At 38.8% G+C, this 18,560-nt stretch overlaps 1 protein-coding gene across 1 annotated transcript in view; it reads right to left on the bottom strand.

The window, feature by feature from the left end:
* Nucleotides 1–1,205: 1,205 nt before the first annotated feature.
* Nucleotides 1,206–18,560, bottom strand: part of LOC104545952 (high affinity cAMP-specific and IBMX-insensitive 3',5'-cyclic phosphodiesterase 8A-like) — a gene marked incomplete at its 3' end in the record, with an annotated part of 106,706 nt that continues 89,351 nt past the window's right edge. The window contains exons 7-18 of the mRNA XM_010191219.1: nt 17,863–17,920; nt 16,301–16,389; nt 15,987–16,065; nt 14,300–14,437; nt 8,850–8,938; nt 7,522–7,573; nt 7,379–7,421; nt 6,363–6,440; nt 4,962–5,032; nt 4,228–4,392; nt 1,596–1,644; nt 1,206–1,341 (exon numbers count right to left, since the gene is read on the bottom strand). Of these exons, the coding sequence (XP_010189521.1) occupies nt 1,206–1,341; nt 1,596–1,644; nt 4,228–4,392; nt 4,962–5,032; nt 6,363–6,440; nt 7,379–7,421; nt 7,522–7,573; nt 8,850–8,938; nt 14,300–14,437; nt 15,987–16,065; nt 16,301–16,389; nt 17,863–17,920 (1,047 nt within the window). The remainder of the gene's footprint in view (nt 1,342–1,595; nt 1,645–4,227; nt 4,393–4,961; nt 5,033–6,362; nt 6,441–7,378; nt 7,422–7,521; nt 7,574–8,849; nt 8,939–14,299; nt 14,438–15,986; nt 16,066–16,300; nt 16,390–17,862; nt 17,921–18,560) is intronic.

Raw genomic sequence — 18,560 nt, 5'->3', positions numbered from 1 at the left:
CAGAGAAACCTATCTGGTGATCTCATGCATGTTGGCTGGGATAATTAATTCTTAAGTTACTGCAGTGCGTGTATTAAATGTTGTAAATCACACAGACTGACTACATTTTGACTTTTAAAAAAATTACTATATCTATAGCACTTCTACGGAAATGGAAATGTGGCAGAGCAAAAAACAAAACCACCCTAAAGTAACTGGATGCAAATTTGTTCACTTAAAATAAAATCACTTTAAAGAAGAATAAAAACCTGATTTATTTCCACTTCTTTGGCTCATAAAACCATGGTCTAAAAATGGAGTGCATATAAGTTAACTAAATGCCTGGTGTCTTTCTTAGACACTGTTTTTTAATTCCTTTCAAAGCTCTTATAGATCTGGGATTTTGATGAGGGTTTAAGATAGTCTGTTCATTGCAGGATCTAGCCTCCAGATTAGTGTCTCATAGAAACTTTAAGCTAAGATAAAGCATGAGACATGAAACTAGACCCAAAGGAGAACTTTTGATAGTCATCGGGAAATAAAGACAAGGATGTAAACAGAAAGATCAATTTACAGTCTTAGCGGGAGCATTTGGTACTAATGAAGTACAGTCTATCAAAACTGCTGATCTGCTTTTGAAAACTTCTGTGATAGAAACTGGTATGCCCTACTTTTTATCAGTAAATATACTTCAGTTAATCTTATACATAAAATGTAGCCTGACAAGATTGTAGCATAAAGATCTTCCTCTAATCCCAGAGAAAGGCAATGGGAATTCTGCCGACAAGCTGTGTATGAACTGTTTAGGATAAAAATTACCCAATTACATGGAGAGAAAATAAAACATGATCTGTATCAACTGATCAAATTAAGACCAGCATGTTGACTCTGTGTGTAGTTGGCCATAATTTGAATTTGAATCCCCACAAGACAACAATTTGATCTGCAGGACTTTTCTGTTACTGAGAACAGAAAAGGAAGGCTTTTAAAATGATGTTTTGTTATTATACCATATCAAAGATATACACTCTTCACTTATATCCACTGGGAACCTGCAGGAAATAGTGTATGATGAAACAGAAGGTATTTAATGTGCTCATATACAACTAGAAATGACAATGAGAAAATGTCAAATATTTGACTTTGAAAATAAAAGTAATTCCATTTAAAGCACAGGTAGAGAAATTAAAGAGCTGATGACAGGATGAGCTCTTGAGTTTACTGACCTTTTATGGGTGGCAGCCTCAAGTTCAAAGATATCAAAATCCCAGTGTTCTTCGTTTTCCATTGCCTGTGTTATCCGTGGGGGTATGTCATTGAGGGAGATTGGGGAGATCAAACTGCCAGCGACCTGATGAGTTTCTGTTGAGGAATATATTTGCAGATCACTGTTAATAACTCTGAGATACACTTTTACTCAATGCACTTGTTTTCATTTCTATAGTAATGCCTAGCAACTCTCATTTCTATAAAGCTCAGTAATGCTGCAGAATAATGCTTATAACTACAAATAAAACCAAACAATGCTTTTAAAAAAGAACATCTGATCACTTCTTCTCTGATCACTTTTTCTTAACATGCTTTAATATCTCAGTAACTGCCAAATTAAAACTTACGTTTTGCTGACAATATGTATTCGTTCCCTGATAATCTTCGTAAACCATCCTGTTCAATGAAAGTTGAGAGTTAAATGCAGGGTATTGTACAAAAGGTCTATATGATAATAACACCAAATAGTAGCACAATGACTTTAGGTAAGCCTGACTGCAACCTGTCACAGTCATCAAAGCTGCCTCTCCCTTATTTGTGTGTGCTGTTAAGATCTGCCTGTTTTACATATAGCCCATAATAGATGAGAAAATGCAAGATCTGGGATACAATATGAACTCAGATAGGTACAAACTCAAATTTCTCAGGTGCAGATGGAGGTCTGGAATTACAGCCTCACATCCACCTTTGTCTGGACAACACAGGTTCTGGATCTGTGCCACAAAACCAGACACGGTATGTCCACAAGCAAAGGTGGGTCGTGGGAGGCAGTGGATGGAGACATACTTCTGCTCTCCTGCTGGTATTGGCAGATCAGGTCACCTCAGCAGCACAAGAATCTCCTGATTTGTTGCTGGGACTGCAGAGCAACAAATTACTCTGAGGCTTCCCTTCTATCAAAGAAGAATGTCTGCTTGTTTATTCTCCAACTCTGTGCCTCCTAGGCTTAATTCTGGCATGATGCCTAGATGTGCAAACTGAGATGAAGGATTAAAACTAACAGAATTACATATTTAATGTTTACTTTTCAGGTCATAATTCTAAATGCCGTGGCCCAAATCCTGCTCGCTCTTTTGATATATACAGCTGTTAGTTACTGCACATTAATGTTTAGCCCATGATGGAAACCAGCAGTTATAAAAAAAAAAATCGTTCTGAATGCACCTTACTAACAAAGTTATGCACCCAAAGTACAGCAGAAGTAAATGTGGATGCTGTATCTGAACATGTATTGTCTGCACTTAAAAGAATTGCTACATCTCATTTTTATTTTCACATTTGTAAGTAATTAGTCTGGAGTTTTGTGATTTAAAAGGAAAGGGAGCACTACTCACATAACTGGCTCAGTGACTCTTCAATAGCACTGCTATGACACAAATATTTAGGACACCAGATGCTGTGTATCATTTGGAATAAAAGATTAGTTTTTTTAAGAGTTGAAATAGCAGGTGTAATTGTGTCTGGCAAATCCGTCTTTGAACTCCAAATGCCCTTCCCCATCATGAATTCTGCTTGAGAGTTCAAATTCAATAACCTACTACTTTTTACCCTACTCAGACATAACTTCTGAACATGAAACGGAACAATATGATTCTGTTTTCAACAGACCCTTTGCTGGAAAAAAACTCTTAATATACCATATACCCTCATGCTCTGAAATGGATTTTCTCAGCTTTTTCATTGCTCCATAAAATAGGCTTTCTTTTATTTTTAGTAAGAATTGTGCATTTTTCAGTATTGTTACCTACATGTTCTGGGACCATGGACTCAATACAGTCAGAACACAAATGAAGAATCAACACCTCACAAAAAGCAGCAAACAGTTGGGTTTATGGACGGTGTGCATTCAACAGGAGAAAAGATTCACTTTGAGACTCAATATTCTTCCTAAATTTTTATAGTTAAGGTAACAACAAATTTTGTCTACTGAGATAGTAGATTCAACCCCATATGAACCATTCAGGTTTTCTCCTGGATTTCTTGAAATCTCTCGTGTTTCTCCTGATTAGGTATTTGCTGTGGCATTTTAAAAGGCAAAAATATATGTAAACTGTTTAAACATTCTGATGGAAACTGTGAAGGCATCTTCACAGTTACAGCATGAAATGATAATAGCCCGGAGACATCTCTGAAAAGCTCACATCTCATGAGCTTTTTTGCATCCAACATACTGTAATTTTTTTTCCTGAGGTAGCCTTTTATACACAACCTACAGACCAAAGGAAACATGTATCCTTAAGGCACAAGTAACATTCATCCAAGAACATCTAGTTATTATCAGGAAGGTCAGACTCCCAGCTCTGAAGGTTTTGGTTCAATTCTTGCTTTGCTTCATGCCCTTTGCTCAACTTTAGGTACAACACTTCTTTTTCCAATGCCCACGTTTCTCTTTTCATAACACAACAACATAATACATCCCTTCTTCAGTCTTTTTCTTGCCTTATTTATGTACATTATGAGTTCTGTGGAGCATGATTGTGTTTTAATATGTGAACATTCATGTTTCTAGCTCAGAGCACACTGATCTTTCTATGAGTCTCTACAGGTACTAACATAATCCAAGAAATAGCAACAAAAATACATATATTTTTCATTCTTTTGAAAAAATATCCTTTCTATACACTGAAAAGCCCCCAAAACATGCTATTCTAACCCTAAGTAAGAAATACAAGTGTTTAGCTATCTTTCTTCCTCTCCCATTTATAGCTTTCTAAAATGAATCACATAGGAAAAAAAATTGGTTTTCCTTTTCTTTATAGCAAAACTAATGTTTCAAAGGGATGGGTCAATTTTTTTCTTCCTATTTCCAGAGCTACATTATTAATCTAGGGAGGGAAAATCCACCAAAAGAAGTGCAACTTTTCCTGAAAATTTGGCATTGTAGAAGCAAAGCACATGTCAGATGACAAAGATCAAGTAACTGTGAAAATCAGGCAGTGAAACATTAACCAATAGCTGTTCGTGGCACTATGTACTTACTGTCATTAATCCTCCAACGAGGTCACTTGTATGTGGATCTTCATCTTTTGTCCCCAGTTGTGGAGAGTACAATTCAGTGGTTCTTAAAATCTCCAAAACGCGATCTAAAGCTTCTGCAACTGGCATGGGACTGCTTTCTTGTGCAGCATTGATGATGTTTATTACCTAGTTTAGCATTAGACATGTTTTGAATTCAGAAGTGATTTAAGAAAGAACAGAGACACTAGTCAGTTACTATGGAAAACTCATAGCAAATAAACAAGATCTACAACTTTAATCCACATGTGGGAAAATCAAAATGAAAGCGATTTTAATAAAACAGTGATGTTTGCTACTGACTCTGGAACAAGATCGTGGCCTTAAAGACAGCAGTCTTATTAATGACTTTCTCTTTCAAAGCACAGCCTCAAAATGTCTGTTAGAGAGCTGATTTTTGCCAAATCCTTGCTTGCTTTCAGAAGGCAGTTTACAATGCATAACTAAGAAAGAGGAACTCTAGTCCCTCCTTCTCACAGGTAAAAGTCCTTAAAAAGGGTCATGCCATGGCTGACCACATGGAGGGTACTCTACTGAGCAGGCTTGGGAGAACTTTGTTCAGAGCATCTGGCTTTTTGGAGTAAGTTGCATCAGAGGCCAGCAGTGCCTTGTTCCTCAGTCTGGACGCTGTCCTACTGCCTTGTGCCCAATATTCCAGTACAGCACAACTGACAACAGCTAGCAACAGTGCACAATACCTTGGTGATGGGTGCTTCAATAGTCATGGAATGTATCCTGGCCATAGAAGAGTGCCGCCTTTGTGAGCTGCCTGTGTGGAAAACAAAGTAGAATTTGTATCCTGATTTCAGTGACAAGGCATGACAGGAGGATTCAGCCAAGAAGTCTTGATTCATTTTCTGAACTGTTTACCCTGCTGTGCCCTTCAGAGGCAATCTATTGCAGAATGAATACACATGCTTATTATGCTGGGGACACACAGGTGCAAAGAGATGCTTGGTGAACCACTGATATCCCTGATTAGAGATAAGTAGCTGCAACAGCCTGGCAAAATCATGGCTTTGGTTTTTTTTATTTTAGCTAATTAAAATACTCAATTAAAAATTCAGTTAAAAGACTACACAGATGTGTGTCAGTTTAAACTGGCAGGCACAGGTAACTATTGCACTTTGTTAATTCCAGGATATATCTACTTTTGCTGCCTGATGCAACATGACAAGTCATAATGAGTCAGCTCCCCAGCTGAGGTAAATCAGTGAAGCTCCTTTGAAGTGAAGATAGCTATGCCAAATTAAAACAGCAGAGGTTCTGGCCTATTATTCATTGAAAATTGAGAAAAAAAATGTTTTATATCCATTAGCAATTTTGGTTCTGTAGAAAAAAGGCCAAGATGGGATTTTTCTGGACAGTTCTGTTGTGCTGCCTATAAAATGCAGACACATCTCTGTTACTCATTGTGTTGTGCAGCTCTTAAGAAGAATCAATGCTATTTTTGCTATACTGGAGCATGACCGTATTCTCACTGCCACAGACCTATTTCCATGTTTCACTGGTGTACACTGGCTAGACTGTAATAATGCATGCTTTAACAAAAACATGTAATATCAGCAAGTTTTGAATATGTAACACATCTATCTATCCAGTTTGGGTTGATCTAATGGAGCAAAATACAACACAGTGAAAAGAAAACAAAATTTGTAAGAAAACTATCTTCATATTTTTATCCAGAGGTAGGAAAAGTAATAATTTGTTAGGTTTACAATTTGTAATTTGTACTTCAAAGTATCTGTATTGAATCTCATCAGGTCTTTCCATGCAGGATGGTAGATGATAGCCTTCCATTTTCCACCGGTTCAAAAAAAGACTCAAAGTAGTTGAAGAGAAGAAAATGGGGCAATTTGACAAATGTAAAGTTGTTCATGAGTTGATGACTTGATTTCTTTTGTGTGTGTATGTATACATAGACAAAAACATACTTACCTATATTTGTATGTGAATCACAGAATCACACAGAATCATTAAGGTTGGAAGAGACCTTTAAGATCCTCAAGTCCAACCATCAAATGTACAGCCATAAGTATGTATGCACAAAAAAATCTGAATATATATAGAAATCAGAAAAATCTACTTGTTTAACATACCATCACTACCCCGTGATGTTGTGGATCTGACATCCAGTGATCCTTTCCTCCTGTCTTTGTGTCTGCAAGTCTGAATATCTGTGGAGAAAATTATATTGTATAATGTCATTAAGTTGAGCCTAAGATGTATGTTAAAGAAACTGAAATGCAGAGAAAGCCTGATAGCAGCTGAGTGACATTTATGACAATGCTTCAGCAGAAGAGAGCAAATGAAAGCTCCTTTTTAAACTCTCGCCTAATTACAGTATCATGAAGCATCAGTGTGCTCTGGCAGAACACGCCTAAGTGTTTTTGTAGAAGGGATCTAACAGTGTGGAGGGGAAAGGCCCTCCCTTGACACAGTGACACCATTGTCTTTGTGAATACTACTTGTGCAACACACCTGAGTTCATTCAAGTGACAACTGCCACAACAAACTGGTGGACCAAAGTAGACTACATGCAAGCAAACAAGGCAATGTACCCTAGGTCCTTTATGGACTCCAATAGATACAGCTTGCGCTACCAAGGCTACAATTAACAAGTAGCTGTAGCACAGATGTCAAGGATGTCTTAACTAAAGTGTTAATATGTGGGATAAGGATGAATGACAGTGGTGGTCATCCTCATTTCCACCCACACGCAAACACCCCACACTACAGTTAAAGGCAATGCAAACTTATGTGCCACTAGCTATAAACCAGCCACAGCAACATGCTGACTACACAGCATCCTTCTTACTTCTAATTTTGTCACAAGGATCCACTACCTACAACTGAAATGCGACACTGAATCCAGCAATACCACAATAACAACTTGGGGCCCTATTACTGCATTTTCAAGGGTGGGTTGCTTTATATCACTTCTAAAACAAATGAGGCAGGTAGAGAGGGCTGGATTCCCAGTTTATCACTGGCTAAACAGTACTGTTCAGACTGTCCTGTGCAACTGCGGTTTTCAGTCAGGTCACTAACAACAGGCTTTGTTCTTTCCCCAGGTACGTTCTCCGCTTATTAGGGCAGAAGAGATGCATCATACCTGTCTGAGATTCAGCCTGAACACGTTCACATGTCTTCTCCGCCTAGAAATCAGAGTGAGAAATCCAGTTAGTCAGAACTTTCTCATTATTTTGTAATATTTAGGGCTCAAACTAAAGCAAGCATAGCACTATTTTCACTTACCTTATTGTTGTCATTGCACAGTCTACTAATTGACACATAGTGTCTAATCTTTCTGTAGGCAAAAAACAGTGTGTTAATTCCCATCCAAACCTTAGCTCTAAGTCAGTGCTAATATACAAAACAGGTAGGAGCAACAAATTAATATGGGATGAATCCTGTTCTGGCAGGAAGGTTCGACTGGGAATGGAAAAACCCACAGTTCTGCACATGATGGTGAATACAAAATGGAAGCATCTTTTGCAAAGATTGTTTCCTTCTCTTTCTCTCTACTCCTCTCTCCCTGCTTCTTCTGGGCTACTGTAGGATGTTTCAGGTGTGAGGAAACATACAACAGTGCAGTCTAATTATCAAAACCTTTTATAGGATTTAGGGACAGAGCAAACTGAAAACTACACCACTTATTACCAGGAAACTTTCTAAGCCAGCTTCAAATGGGCTTAGATTGTTCCATAAGTAGCAATGTACGTAACACATACTGGTCTTACAAGTTTGGCATCTTAAGCTGAAAATACACCCTATTGATGGACAGTAGAGAACATGGATTACTTCCAGGGATGAAATCAACCTGAACTGCTTTTTAGGAAGTAACTGCATGAAGAAGCTGCATTTGGCCCTTCCTTCATGAAGACACATCTTTCTATAGAATTGCCTCAGCCAAGTCTGGAAGATAATGTACTGTGCTTTTAATTAACATTCACATGCCTTAGAGGGCTTTTGAAACTACTACTGCATGCAATCTGATCCACTTTCTTTCCCAGTATAGAGGACTCATCGCAACCCTAGCTGGGGTCATGCTTGAATTTTGACCAGGATCAAAGCACGCAGTGACCTTATTACAGAAAGACACTCAACAACAGCCATGAGGAGGTGAGCACAGAGGGACATGGCACAGGTGCACAATGCACAAGAAGACAGGAGAGTGCACTTGCACTTCGGGGGGCATTAGAAGACAAGACACATTAGAAGACATTAGTCACAAGGACCTTATCACAGAAAGACACTCAACAACAGCCATGAGGAGGTGAGCACAGAGGGACATGGCACAGGTGCACAATGCACAAGAAGACAGGAGAGTGCACTTGCACTTCGGGGGGCATTAGAAGACTAAGAGTCACAAGTGAGCACATTTGGAATTTCACTTTCCCTGCACTTAGCATGTAAAGTTGATTTTGCCCTGAGGAATTAAATGCAGAGGTCTGAGGCTCCCTTCCTTACATAAGTTTCTTTTATACTCCATAACAGGATAATCCAATGTCTCCTAAAAGCAGCTGAACTCTAAACTGAGCCTTGATTCAGACCTAAATCGTGGCTTTAGCTTTCATACTTACCCTCCCTGTCCAATGACAGGTAGTATCTTCACATTTTGTTGTACGCTATCTCCATTTTTCTTTCTCGCATAGTACATTCCTTGCCATTCCTGAAAAAGGAATTCAAATGGAAGGAAGTTGTTAAAACAGGAAGAGAAGCCGTAGCTTCATATCCTTTTTCATTGAAAGCTGTCTTACAATACAAAACCAGTCAGGACTGGTTAAACTGTGCTTACCCTCAAATTTCTCCCCTATAACTACCCTGTAGGTCACTACTGGTGCCAATTCATGGAGCACTTCCAGAGGGGCAGCCTGTGAGTGCCCCGATGGCAAAAGCCAAACTTCAGGTGCTTTGGGAATCAAAATCACATACTCTCTTCCCAATCCTACCCCAGTGGTGTTGGGGGTCACTGCGGGGAGACCTGGCAAAGACCCATGCAAGAGATAAAGCTTGCCTAGAGCAAGAGTAGCCCAGAGGCTCCAGGAGCGCCTGCAGGATCCAGTGGTGTGGAGGAGCCCCCTGCCCTGCCCCAGGACCATCCACCACAGGGCTGTGACTGCTGTGCTGACCTGCCTGACTTTCTCCCTGACTGCGCTGACTCCTCCCAGAACAGGAAGGTCAGTGGGGAACCATTATGCCAATCTGTCTGCTTTCACTTCTAGACTGCACTGTCTCTCCTGCAGAGCTGAGAAGTGATGTTAGCATTAAATATATCTGTGACTAAAAGTGCTTCGGTATCCTAATAACTTTATTTTCCATACTGTCAGTTCAGTCTCAAAAAGCAGCAGAGATTTATCCTGGCTTTTTTAAAGCAAAAGAGATCCTAGTAGAATAGCTACTGAACTCTGCTTCCCATCTGCTGACTTCCCCTCTAAAAGCACTCTAGTTTCAGGATAACATTTAAGTAGGCAATATTTGAAGTATCAGATTGTCACTATCAGTATCATTGTTTTTTGATAAAATTCATAAATGGGGAAAAAAAAGACAGGGTGGAAAGTAATTTTTCAATTTGTAGTGAGAAGTCTTTTTTTTTCCTGTGGAAATGAGACATTTCTTTCTAGAAAAGAAAAATATCTCTTTTCTCTTTCAATGAGACTCAGGAAATGTCCCTTCTCCCTTGTTTAAGATATGCTTTAAAATGAAATACTGTTAAAACAATCACTTTTTTTATACAGAGATTTTAAATCCAGAAGACACCATCGTGATCTAACATGCAGCCTCAAACCACCTCCTTGCTCTGGAGCCCTCACCCACGCTGTGAAGTAGGAGAGCTCCCACACCAACGCGTGCAGGCTTGGCTAAACGTGGCTTCAGCACACGCCGAGGCATCGGCCCCTTACCTGTTCCTCCCTCCCAATTTCCTCACTGCGCTGCTGCTGCTTTTCAAACTGTGCTACAAATACCACAGCAAAGACATGTATAATAACACTGATGGACCTCCCTGGTCTCCCCTTGTGTGTGATGCCTGGACTAGAGCTGCCATTAGGAAAAAAGGAAGGAAAAAAAACCTGAAGGCCATTTAGGAAAACTGAGGGAAAGCAAAATTTGGGAACCCTGAGTCTCCCTCTTTAATTGCTGGTGGCAGTACAGAGACCAGTAACCTTCCAACAGAGCCAGTCTTTTGTAACCTGGCAGCTGACAAGGTTTACAATCTTGCCTACACGTCTTCCTCCCCAGAATAGTTGTTGATCTCTTGAGTCGGGCATCACACAACTGCCAAGTGATTAATAAAGAATTGATTCCATATTGCATATTCACTAATATATAATACAAATTACCCACGCCAATTACTGTCTTTCAGTTGAGTTCAACAGACTTTAGATCAGGTCTTACAAACGTATACGAAAATACCTTCATGAGGCACATGCTATTTATTTATGTTAGACTGACAGATCTTGCAGTCAAGCAGACCAGAGCACAGGTAGAGAGAACAGTTTTGCATTTATGTTGATGGAGCCAGCAAATAAAGACTCCAGCCCGCAGAGAGCTGCATGGTGACAGGCTGTGCAGAAAAAAATAAGAAAGGCTTTTCCAAGGATCTGTCGGAGAAAAGAACTGTGCATAACAAATTGGGAAGTGAGCATAATACCTTCTCCTGTGAGCTGCACGAGGAATACAAATGAAGATACAGCAAACATCACAAAATTCAATGCTCTCATAATTAAAGGTATCCATATCAATAGTTTCCTGACAACCAGGATGAGGCAGAGATGCGTAATCGATCTCTAACCCAGGTAATAAACCCAGAATATGCACAAAGGGGTGCAGTCATGAGGTACAGATGGGATAATTCTCGCACTGAAAGTGCACCCTTTTCAAGATAGGTTATTCACTAATGTGTTCTTCTTCATCAACAGATCGATTTTTCAAGTTGTGAATTTCTAAACCTGTGAAACTGTGGCAGGAAATGTGTGAGGGAAAAGGTCAGCAGAATTCTGAAAAATAGGATGCCCAAGCCAAACTCCTGCTGGTAGGTAAAGTTCTCCCAGGGACATTACTTAAACATATTTTAAGAACACCATATGCTCTCTCGCAGAGCCCTGTCAGCAATCCAACAGAGAGGAGCTACTTCACAAGACGTGCTGTCAGTCAAGCTCATCCTTACATTACAGCCATACAAGTGCAGTGATCAGTCACTCCAGCTTGGCCTGGAGCGCTGGCACAGAATGCAGAGTGAAAACCATACACAGTAAAAAAAACCAAGGGTTTCACCCTTTACAGACTGAATCAATGTTGAGGTTGCAAACTTCATTAAGAAGGCCATGTCAGCATCTATCCACTGAGCACTCATACTAGCATAGTAAATAATCCCCCAATTCAGCCTTCCATTTAAATTGGGACTTCTTGCACCAGACAGCAAATTTCAGCAAGTTACTTGTAGAAAACAGAGCAAAATAAACACAAGATGTCATGAAAACAATCTCACAGAAAGTAAGGTTGAGTTAGGCAGGAATTACCGTAGAACTTTACCATAGAGCATGATCACTCTCCTACCTCCTCTGTAAAGATAGACACCTTGCAAATAATTCCCAAGGAGTGAGAGGAATTGCACGTCTTGTCTGATTTATCGATACTTATCCATCTCATTTCAGAAAAAGCGAAACTAAGATAAAGAGCTTTGTGTCAAACTGCAGAGATCAGAGGCAGCAAGAAATCTAGTCAGAATTGCACATTTCATCTTAATGGATGTCATTTGAAAAATGAAACGGAAGCATGAAGAAAGTACAGCTTGTTTTTTAACTCCTCAAGTGCGGATGGGTGAAAATGCTTTTCAATAACGCTGGCTTCTTGCAAATTACAGCCAGCTGTAGTAACAAAAATGTACTCTCAGAGTTATTTCTTTGCTAAGAGAAACAGGAATCCTGCATACCATGCAATTACCAATTTTTGTGTATAGTGCCTGTGAACTTTTGTTTGGATAGACTGTACTCGCTCACAGCACTATGCGTGTCAGCACAATAGGGGAAATGCTGCAAGAGTTCATCTTCCTATATTCCATTTAAAGACTAGGGGTAGATTTTATACAGCTTACACTTTTCTAAAGATCAGGAAATCTTGCTATTATTTTTGTTATATTACCATGCTTGTTCAAAACAGAAAAGCCCAACCTGTTGACAGGGGAATATCACAGTAGTAGACAGCTGGCTTTTTTGGTATACTTTAACCTACAGTAGTCAAGACATAGCCTATTGTAATGGGAAGCAGTCTTTTAAATTTAGGATATGAAGAAATCACAAGCCTGAAAACAACACACAGACCATGTCAGAATGATCCAGACATAAGTTAGGCACCTCTGAGAATGCAGTAACACAATGACTCCAAACTAAAGCACCTTCAAAGGGCTGCAATATTTCAAAGGTTGCTCTGCACCATTAACATCTACTTGCAAATACTTCCTGTAAGAATTTGCAGTTAATTTTTCTATTTATATGTAAATGTAAGGCTACATAGACTGCATGCTATAAAATGTTCCAATGGGAAATACAAAAAAACAGGTAAACAGAACACATCCACCTAAACCAGCTTAAACTGTTCCAGACAGACAGGTTTAAATAAGTAGTATTTCATTAGTCCTCACAGTTGGAAGTCCTAGAGCCAGGAGTAAAATAATGCAAGGAAAGAGATATATTAGGGTAAGATTTCTATCATTCATAAAGTAAAATGTATTTCTGCTATTAAAGACATTCTTATCAGCACACTAAAATACTAAAAAATTGATCACCTCATACCTTGAGGATTGATGTTGTGGATTTAAAGCCTGACTTACGTAACGTATTTGAATTATAACTCAATAAATACTCTGTCATAACATCATATGTATTACACACATCTACGGAAATAACTTTGGTCAGGCAACAGAGGTGTGAAGCACCATAATCCAAGCTATTGTCTGCTGCTGGGATCTCTTCCAAAAGGCCAATACACGTAGCAATGAGTGACATATTCTTGTGGAAATGCACATGCAATCTGCACCCAGCTAGAGTGCGGCTTTTGCCGATGAATGCTCGTGTTAGCACCCTGATTTACACAGTATGACTCAGCACAACTTTGCATCGGTGTTTTTGCATCACTGCCTAGATACGCAGGGTGTTGTGATTCACTTTGGCAACTCCCTGCTCTGTGTCAATAACCTGGTGCTTGCCCCCAGTCAGTATGACCCAGCTGGCTATCCTGACTCAGGTCTGAGCATGGGTCATGACGCACCTACAAACACACCAATTCCCAAATCTCTTTGTGCTACCTCCACCACCTTCTTCCTGTAAGTTACTATGACATGTTCAATGACATCAGAAGGATTTACACCCTGTTGTCAAAATACAAATGAAAGCTCCTAGATGGATCCTCAGACTCCAGCCACAACACAGTCCCAAAGGAACATCATGGAGCCACCAGGCAAACCATACTGTCTCTCTGTAATGACCTCCCTTGAAGCCAGCTGCATTTCCTCATGCGCTTTCTTGGTGTAACAAACATTTCTAATGGAAATCTATTAGCTCCCATGTCATTAGAGAATAAAAGATAGTGGCAGCTGGCAGCTGACACTGCCTATCACTCTCAAGTGATGTTGCAAATATCTCTTCTGATATTTTTATGTTCTGAATTTGCAAATAATCTTCCACATTTCATGCTGAAATACTCCAACATGGTTCTTTTCTCATTTATATCACACTGGATAACGTGTGCATCCACACCATTTCTCTTCAGTATTCCCACATCTTTTGCTATATACATCATATATTATAAAGAAATACAGCAAGACACTTATTTTCATAAAACATGTACCTCCTACATGCAAGAAAAGATAAGGAAGTCCTTAAAAATGAGCATTTTCTACTTTCTCTTCTTATTTGAGTAAGAAAGCTGCAAATGCTACATGCCTGTAAAGCTGCAAGTTAAATCATGTGTCAACCCTGGACAATAACAACTTTTACAGGTAGCAAATGGTAAGTGATAGAATGCCATTACTCACCTTTCCTATCTTTATGCAGGAATTAATAGTATCTAGGAAATCAGCTTTTTTTTCATTTATAGGCACTTCTGTTAACTCCTTTCCTATTAGTTCACCTATTTGATAGCCCATCACTGTTTCAAAAGCAGGATTGACATACTGTGAAATAAAGACAAACACAAAAACTTTCAACAGAACACTTAAAGCACAACAGAATGCCTTTTTTTCTATTTGCTAATTTTTTCTGTTTGCTTTCCCAGCCTGAAATAGAGCTCTGTATGTAGTGCTCCTGAGAGTGATGCCCACTTTTTCTTCTTTGTGAAGCAAACCAGGAATGTCTATGCTAGAAGAGTTGAGTGTGTGCATCTGAGCAAAGAGAGGGAAATTATAGAAACAGTTGACTATTACATATCCACAAACTTTAGACAAAGAACATAAACTCCTGAAAATCGAGCTCTGTCAGTTCCCAAACCTACCTCAGTTTTTCTAAAAATCATAAATTAGATGGTAGGATACCATAGGAATACTAACCATATCTACTGACAAACTCATCACTGTGTGTAAGGGCCAACCACCACTACCTCACATGTCCAGGCAAAGCCCAGCCAAGCAGACTGGAAGAAGTGGAATTAAAAAAGCAACTTTGTCTGTGAACTGAGTGTTGCATTTCGCTGCAATGCTCTGGCCCTTGCTCAACAAAACTGAAGACTGGTACCCATAGCCCACACTTCCATGACGCTTTTGCTAGCTGAGTTACAGTCCTGTAATAACAACATCTGAATGCCTTGCAACTAAAAATGTTTCAATATAAGAGAAATAGAAAGAGTGCCACTGGCACCTAAAGGTTCACCCCTGAATGTTCCTTCGAAAAGGTTCCCACCCTACATAGGAAAAGCCCAGCCTGCTGGAGCTCCAGGACTCTTGCACATGTCAGTTCTCTCACATTCTGGGGCTGTCAGCAGAGGTAAAAAATTTGGTCTGAAAAAACTGTTTAAAACCACTTCAGGATGTGTTCTGTTATTTTTGTAAAAGGGATGAAGAAGGCACATCCTTCAATGAAATTGCCATTGTCAAGATTTGGGTCAAGAGGGTACAATTTATATGCATGTTATAACTCCCAGAGGCTTACACTCAAGCTCGTTACTGACAATAAAATCACTCCTCACAGCCTTCATAGCTAGGGATGGAACTAACTTCCTTATAAAGATTAAGTATTTCAGAACCGCAGACCTAAGCACAATTTCTTTTCCCTTTTAAAATAAATTTTTAAGACAGGATTACCGTTGGCCCAAGAACTCCAATGCATCAAACAGTATCAGATTTAAGAGAAAAAAAAAGTGTACTACCTTTATTTAAATAGCACATCGATTAGATCTGCTTTTCAAGAGCATCAAATTAACATACAATCATTTTGGAAAAAAATGCATACAAGCTAGTGGCTGCACTCATTCACGATATAAAAGAATCATTACAAGAAATAAAAACAAGAGAGTAAATCTTTATTCATTCAGAAGTAACACTGACTTGATTTATGCAAGGTATTTTAAATGGAGCAAATTCTACTCCACAGCTAAACTCACTCCAGGCATTTAGAATCATTAGGTCAGGTTAGACTCTTGTACAGTAAGATAGAGTAAATGTAATCATGGCCGAAATAAAATAGTCCACAATGCAATTTTCTGTACTTACAAAAATAACTGGAACAAACCTGTATTACATGGTCTTCACTTGTGATCTCAATGGCTTCTTGACTTTTCTCTAATGCTGTAAATAATGAATTACATGCCCTGGAGATGAAAGGACAAAAAATAAAAATAAGAGGCATCTGATTAAATTTAATCCACATAATTATTGTATATAGCAATAAGGTATTGCAACTCCATACTGAATAAAGTTGCACTTCAATGCTTATTTTCTTCAGCTGACATTCTATCATTTATTAAGTACAATAAAATAAATAATCTTTAAAAGATGTGGATGAATTGGGGTTTTTTTGTTGATAATGTTTTCTTGTAAAATTACCTTAGTTTGAATTGTGCCTGCACCTCTCCAAACTTCAGCTGAATCAACTCATTGTAACAGGCCATGATATTAGAATTTTCTACGTATCTCTGCAAATGAAAGGTTAGAAATATTTCATTATTGCACATTTCCATACTCAAGGGTATGAAGCTCTGTTTTCTTTTTCTTGATAAAGAATTCAAAAGGAGCAGACGGGCCAACAATGAACATGTTGTAACACAAGCAACATGAAAAGATTAGTTTGGGGGAGCAGTAACATTCTTCAGGTTACTGCATTTTGAAAAGGTGACAGATCCTCACGGCAGTGAGGTTCAACCTATCTGTTTATTCTCTGTGATTGTCATCATAACCAATATATAAAATAATCAACTTTGAATGAAATTACCTGTTTCCACACTACTTATTTAAAATAACAGTGAAAAAATTATGATGTGTCTCAAGTCATCAAAATTTGAGATTATTATGACTTTCCAATTGCTAATACTCCCAAATTGTATACATAGAAGAAAGGAAAACTTCCTAACAAATCTACCTGCCCTTGCATACAATAATTCTTTCTGGGGCTTGCATAGCAATGATCTGAGTATCTTTGATGCTCCTTTAAAGCATCTCGTGTTTAAGGTATGAAGGTATGAACCTGAATCTTTGTTCATGCTAAACTGTCACAGTTGATCATTTGGGACATTGATAGTTTGAGAGAGAGAATTGATTATAAAAGGCAAGTCACCACATCAGGGCTGCTAAACAAAATTTTCTATGCTTTGTCATTAGCCCCATCTCCAAGGCCCTGATCCATAAATAATTCAGAACCTGTGCCGGACTACTTACGTGCCCACTGGAATGACTTTATACATATAAGTACAGTTATTTCAGGCTCTAGCATTTCCTGTATTAGGACCTTACTACAAATAAGCAAATAGGTGCAAATGGATTGTGGTAGGATAGCAAAAAATCTGGTGAGCACACAACCAAATACTCTGAATCACGCTGTAAATTATGCACATTTTTGTTCCATTGTCAGCTTAATACAATGAGGAATCCACTTAACTGTAGCGCTAATAAGCACCTTTCCTGCTTAATTGGAATAGTTGCCAAGGAACAGATTCAATGCAAGACTTTTCAGGTGCCTCCAAACAATAGATAATAGCACTTGACACTGTCTGAAGCCTGTTTACAGATGTGAATTGGCACAGATAGAAAAGATTTCCCACAGCACATTCTGTTGTTCATTGCAAGCTGCTCTGGCTCTGCCACAGTCACTAATCAACAAAGTCAACTTTTCAAGCAGAGCATCATGCACGTACTCTGAAATAAACATACAAAGCAGAAAAGTTTCAGCACCACTTCTTATATTCCCAAGAATGTCCACCTTAATTAGCACCAATTCTACTGTGTGTATGGTAGTTCAGAATTGGGATACACATAAGAATGATCACCATGAACAAGATTTACAGCTTGGATTACTGACACCAATGGTCACTGACAGCCAAACTTCTGGATAGTTTCCTGCATGAAAATTTTGAAACGTCAGAGCAACCTAGTGAAGTATAACACATACATACCCTTGTGAAGCCAGCAGAGATCAGGGGCAATATTGATGACTCTTCACGGTCAGCGTGCCTTTTAAAGAAGCATAATAAAGTCAGAGCTTATTTCTGTAACTGACTGAGACTCGATTTCACAAGCCATTGACACACCTGCAGCCCAGATGTCACACTAAAGGCTAATATGGCTAGATCCCATGAATAAAACAATTTTTTGTTGTTTTATAAGCTTTCATCTTGGGCACGAATAAGCCAAAATGTTATTTTCCTTTTTACATGTAATGAGTTGCTTACATCACCAAAAAATAATGCTTCAAGAAAATAAATTAATCAGCTAGACTGTCAGACCATTCCTTCTTTTTCAGTACTGGATTCTTTGTTGTTGATGCTGTCCCTAGTCAAAGATGCACCTGAAAGTCTACATAGCCAAAGTTTCAAGAAATTACTTGTTACCTGAGTGTACCAAATCTTAGGTGGGCAACTCAAGACGTATGCATGAGTATGGATTTTCTAGTGTTGCCCACCCAATGCCTTCTAGTAGGTCACTTGGAGATGAGTTCTAAAATGAGAAAGCTGAGTAACTTTTAAAAACTTGGCTATACTAACTGCATACAGTTACCATATATGAGACACTCCAACATATGTGAAAGCACGGCTGGAATCTGGAAGAAAGGCCATTATGTTAAGTTTCTGTAAATGAGCAGCTGGAAGCTGGT

Source organism: Mesitornis unicolor, unplaced genomic scaffold (assembly GCF_000695765.1).
Source record: "Mesitornis unicolor isolate BGI_N332 unplaced genomic scaffold, ASM69576v1 scaffold929, whole genome shotgun sequence".
Lineage (NCBI taxonomy): Eukaryota > Metazoa > Chordata > Aves > Mesitornithiformes > Mesitornithidae > Mesitornis > Mesitornis unicolor.
The sequence above is the reverse complement of the archived record's forward strand: the minus strand, read 5'-3'. Positions and strand labels throughout refer to the sequence as shown.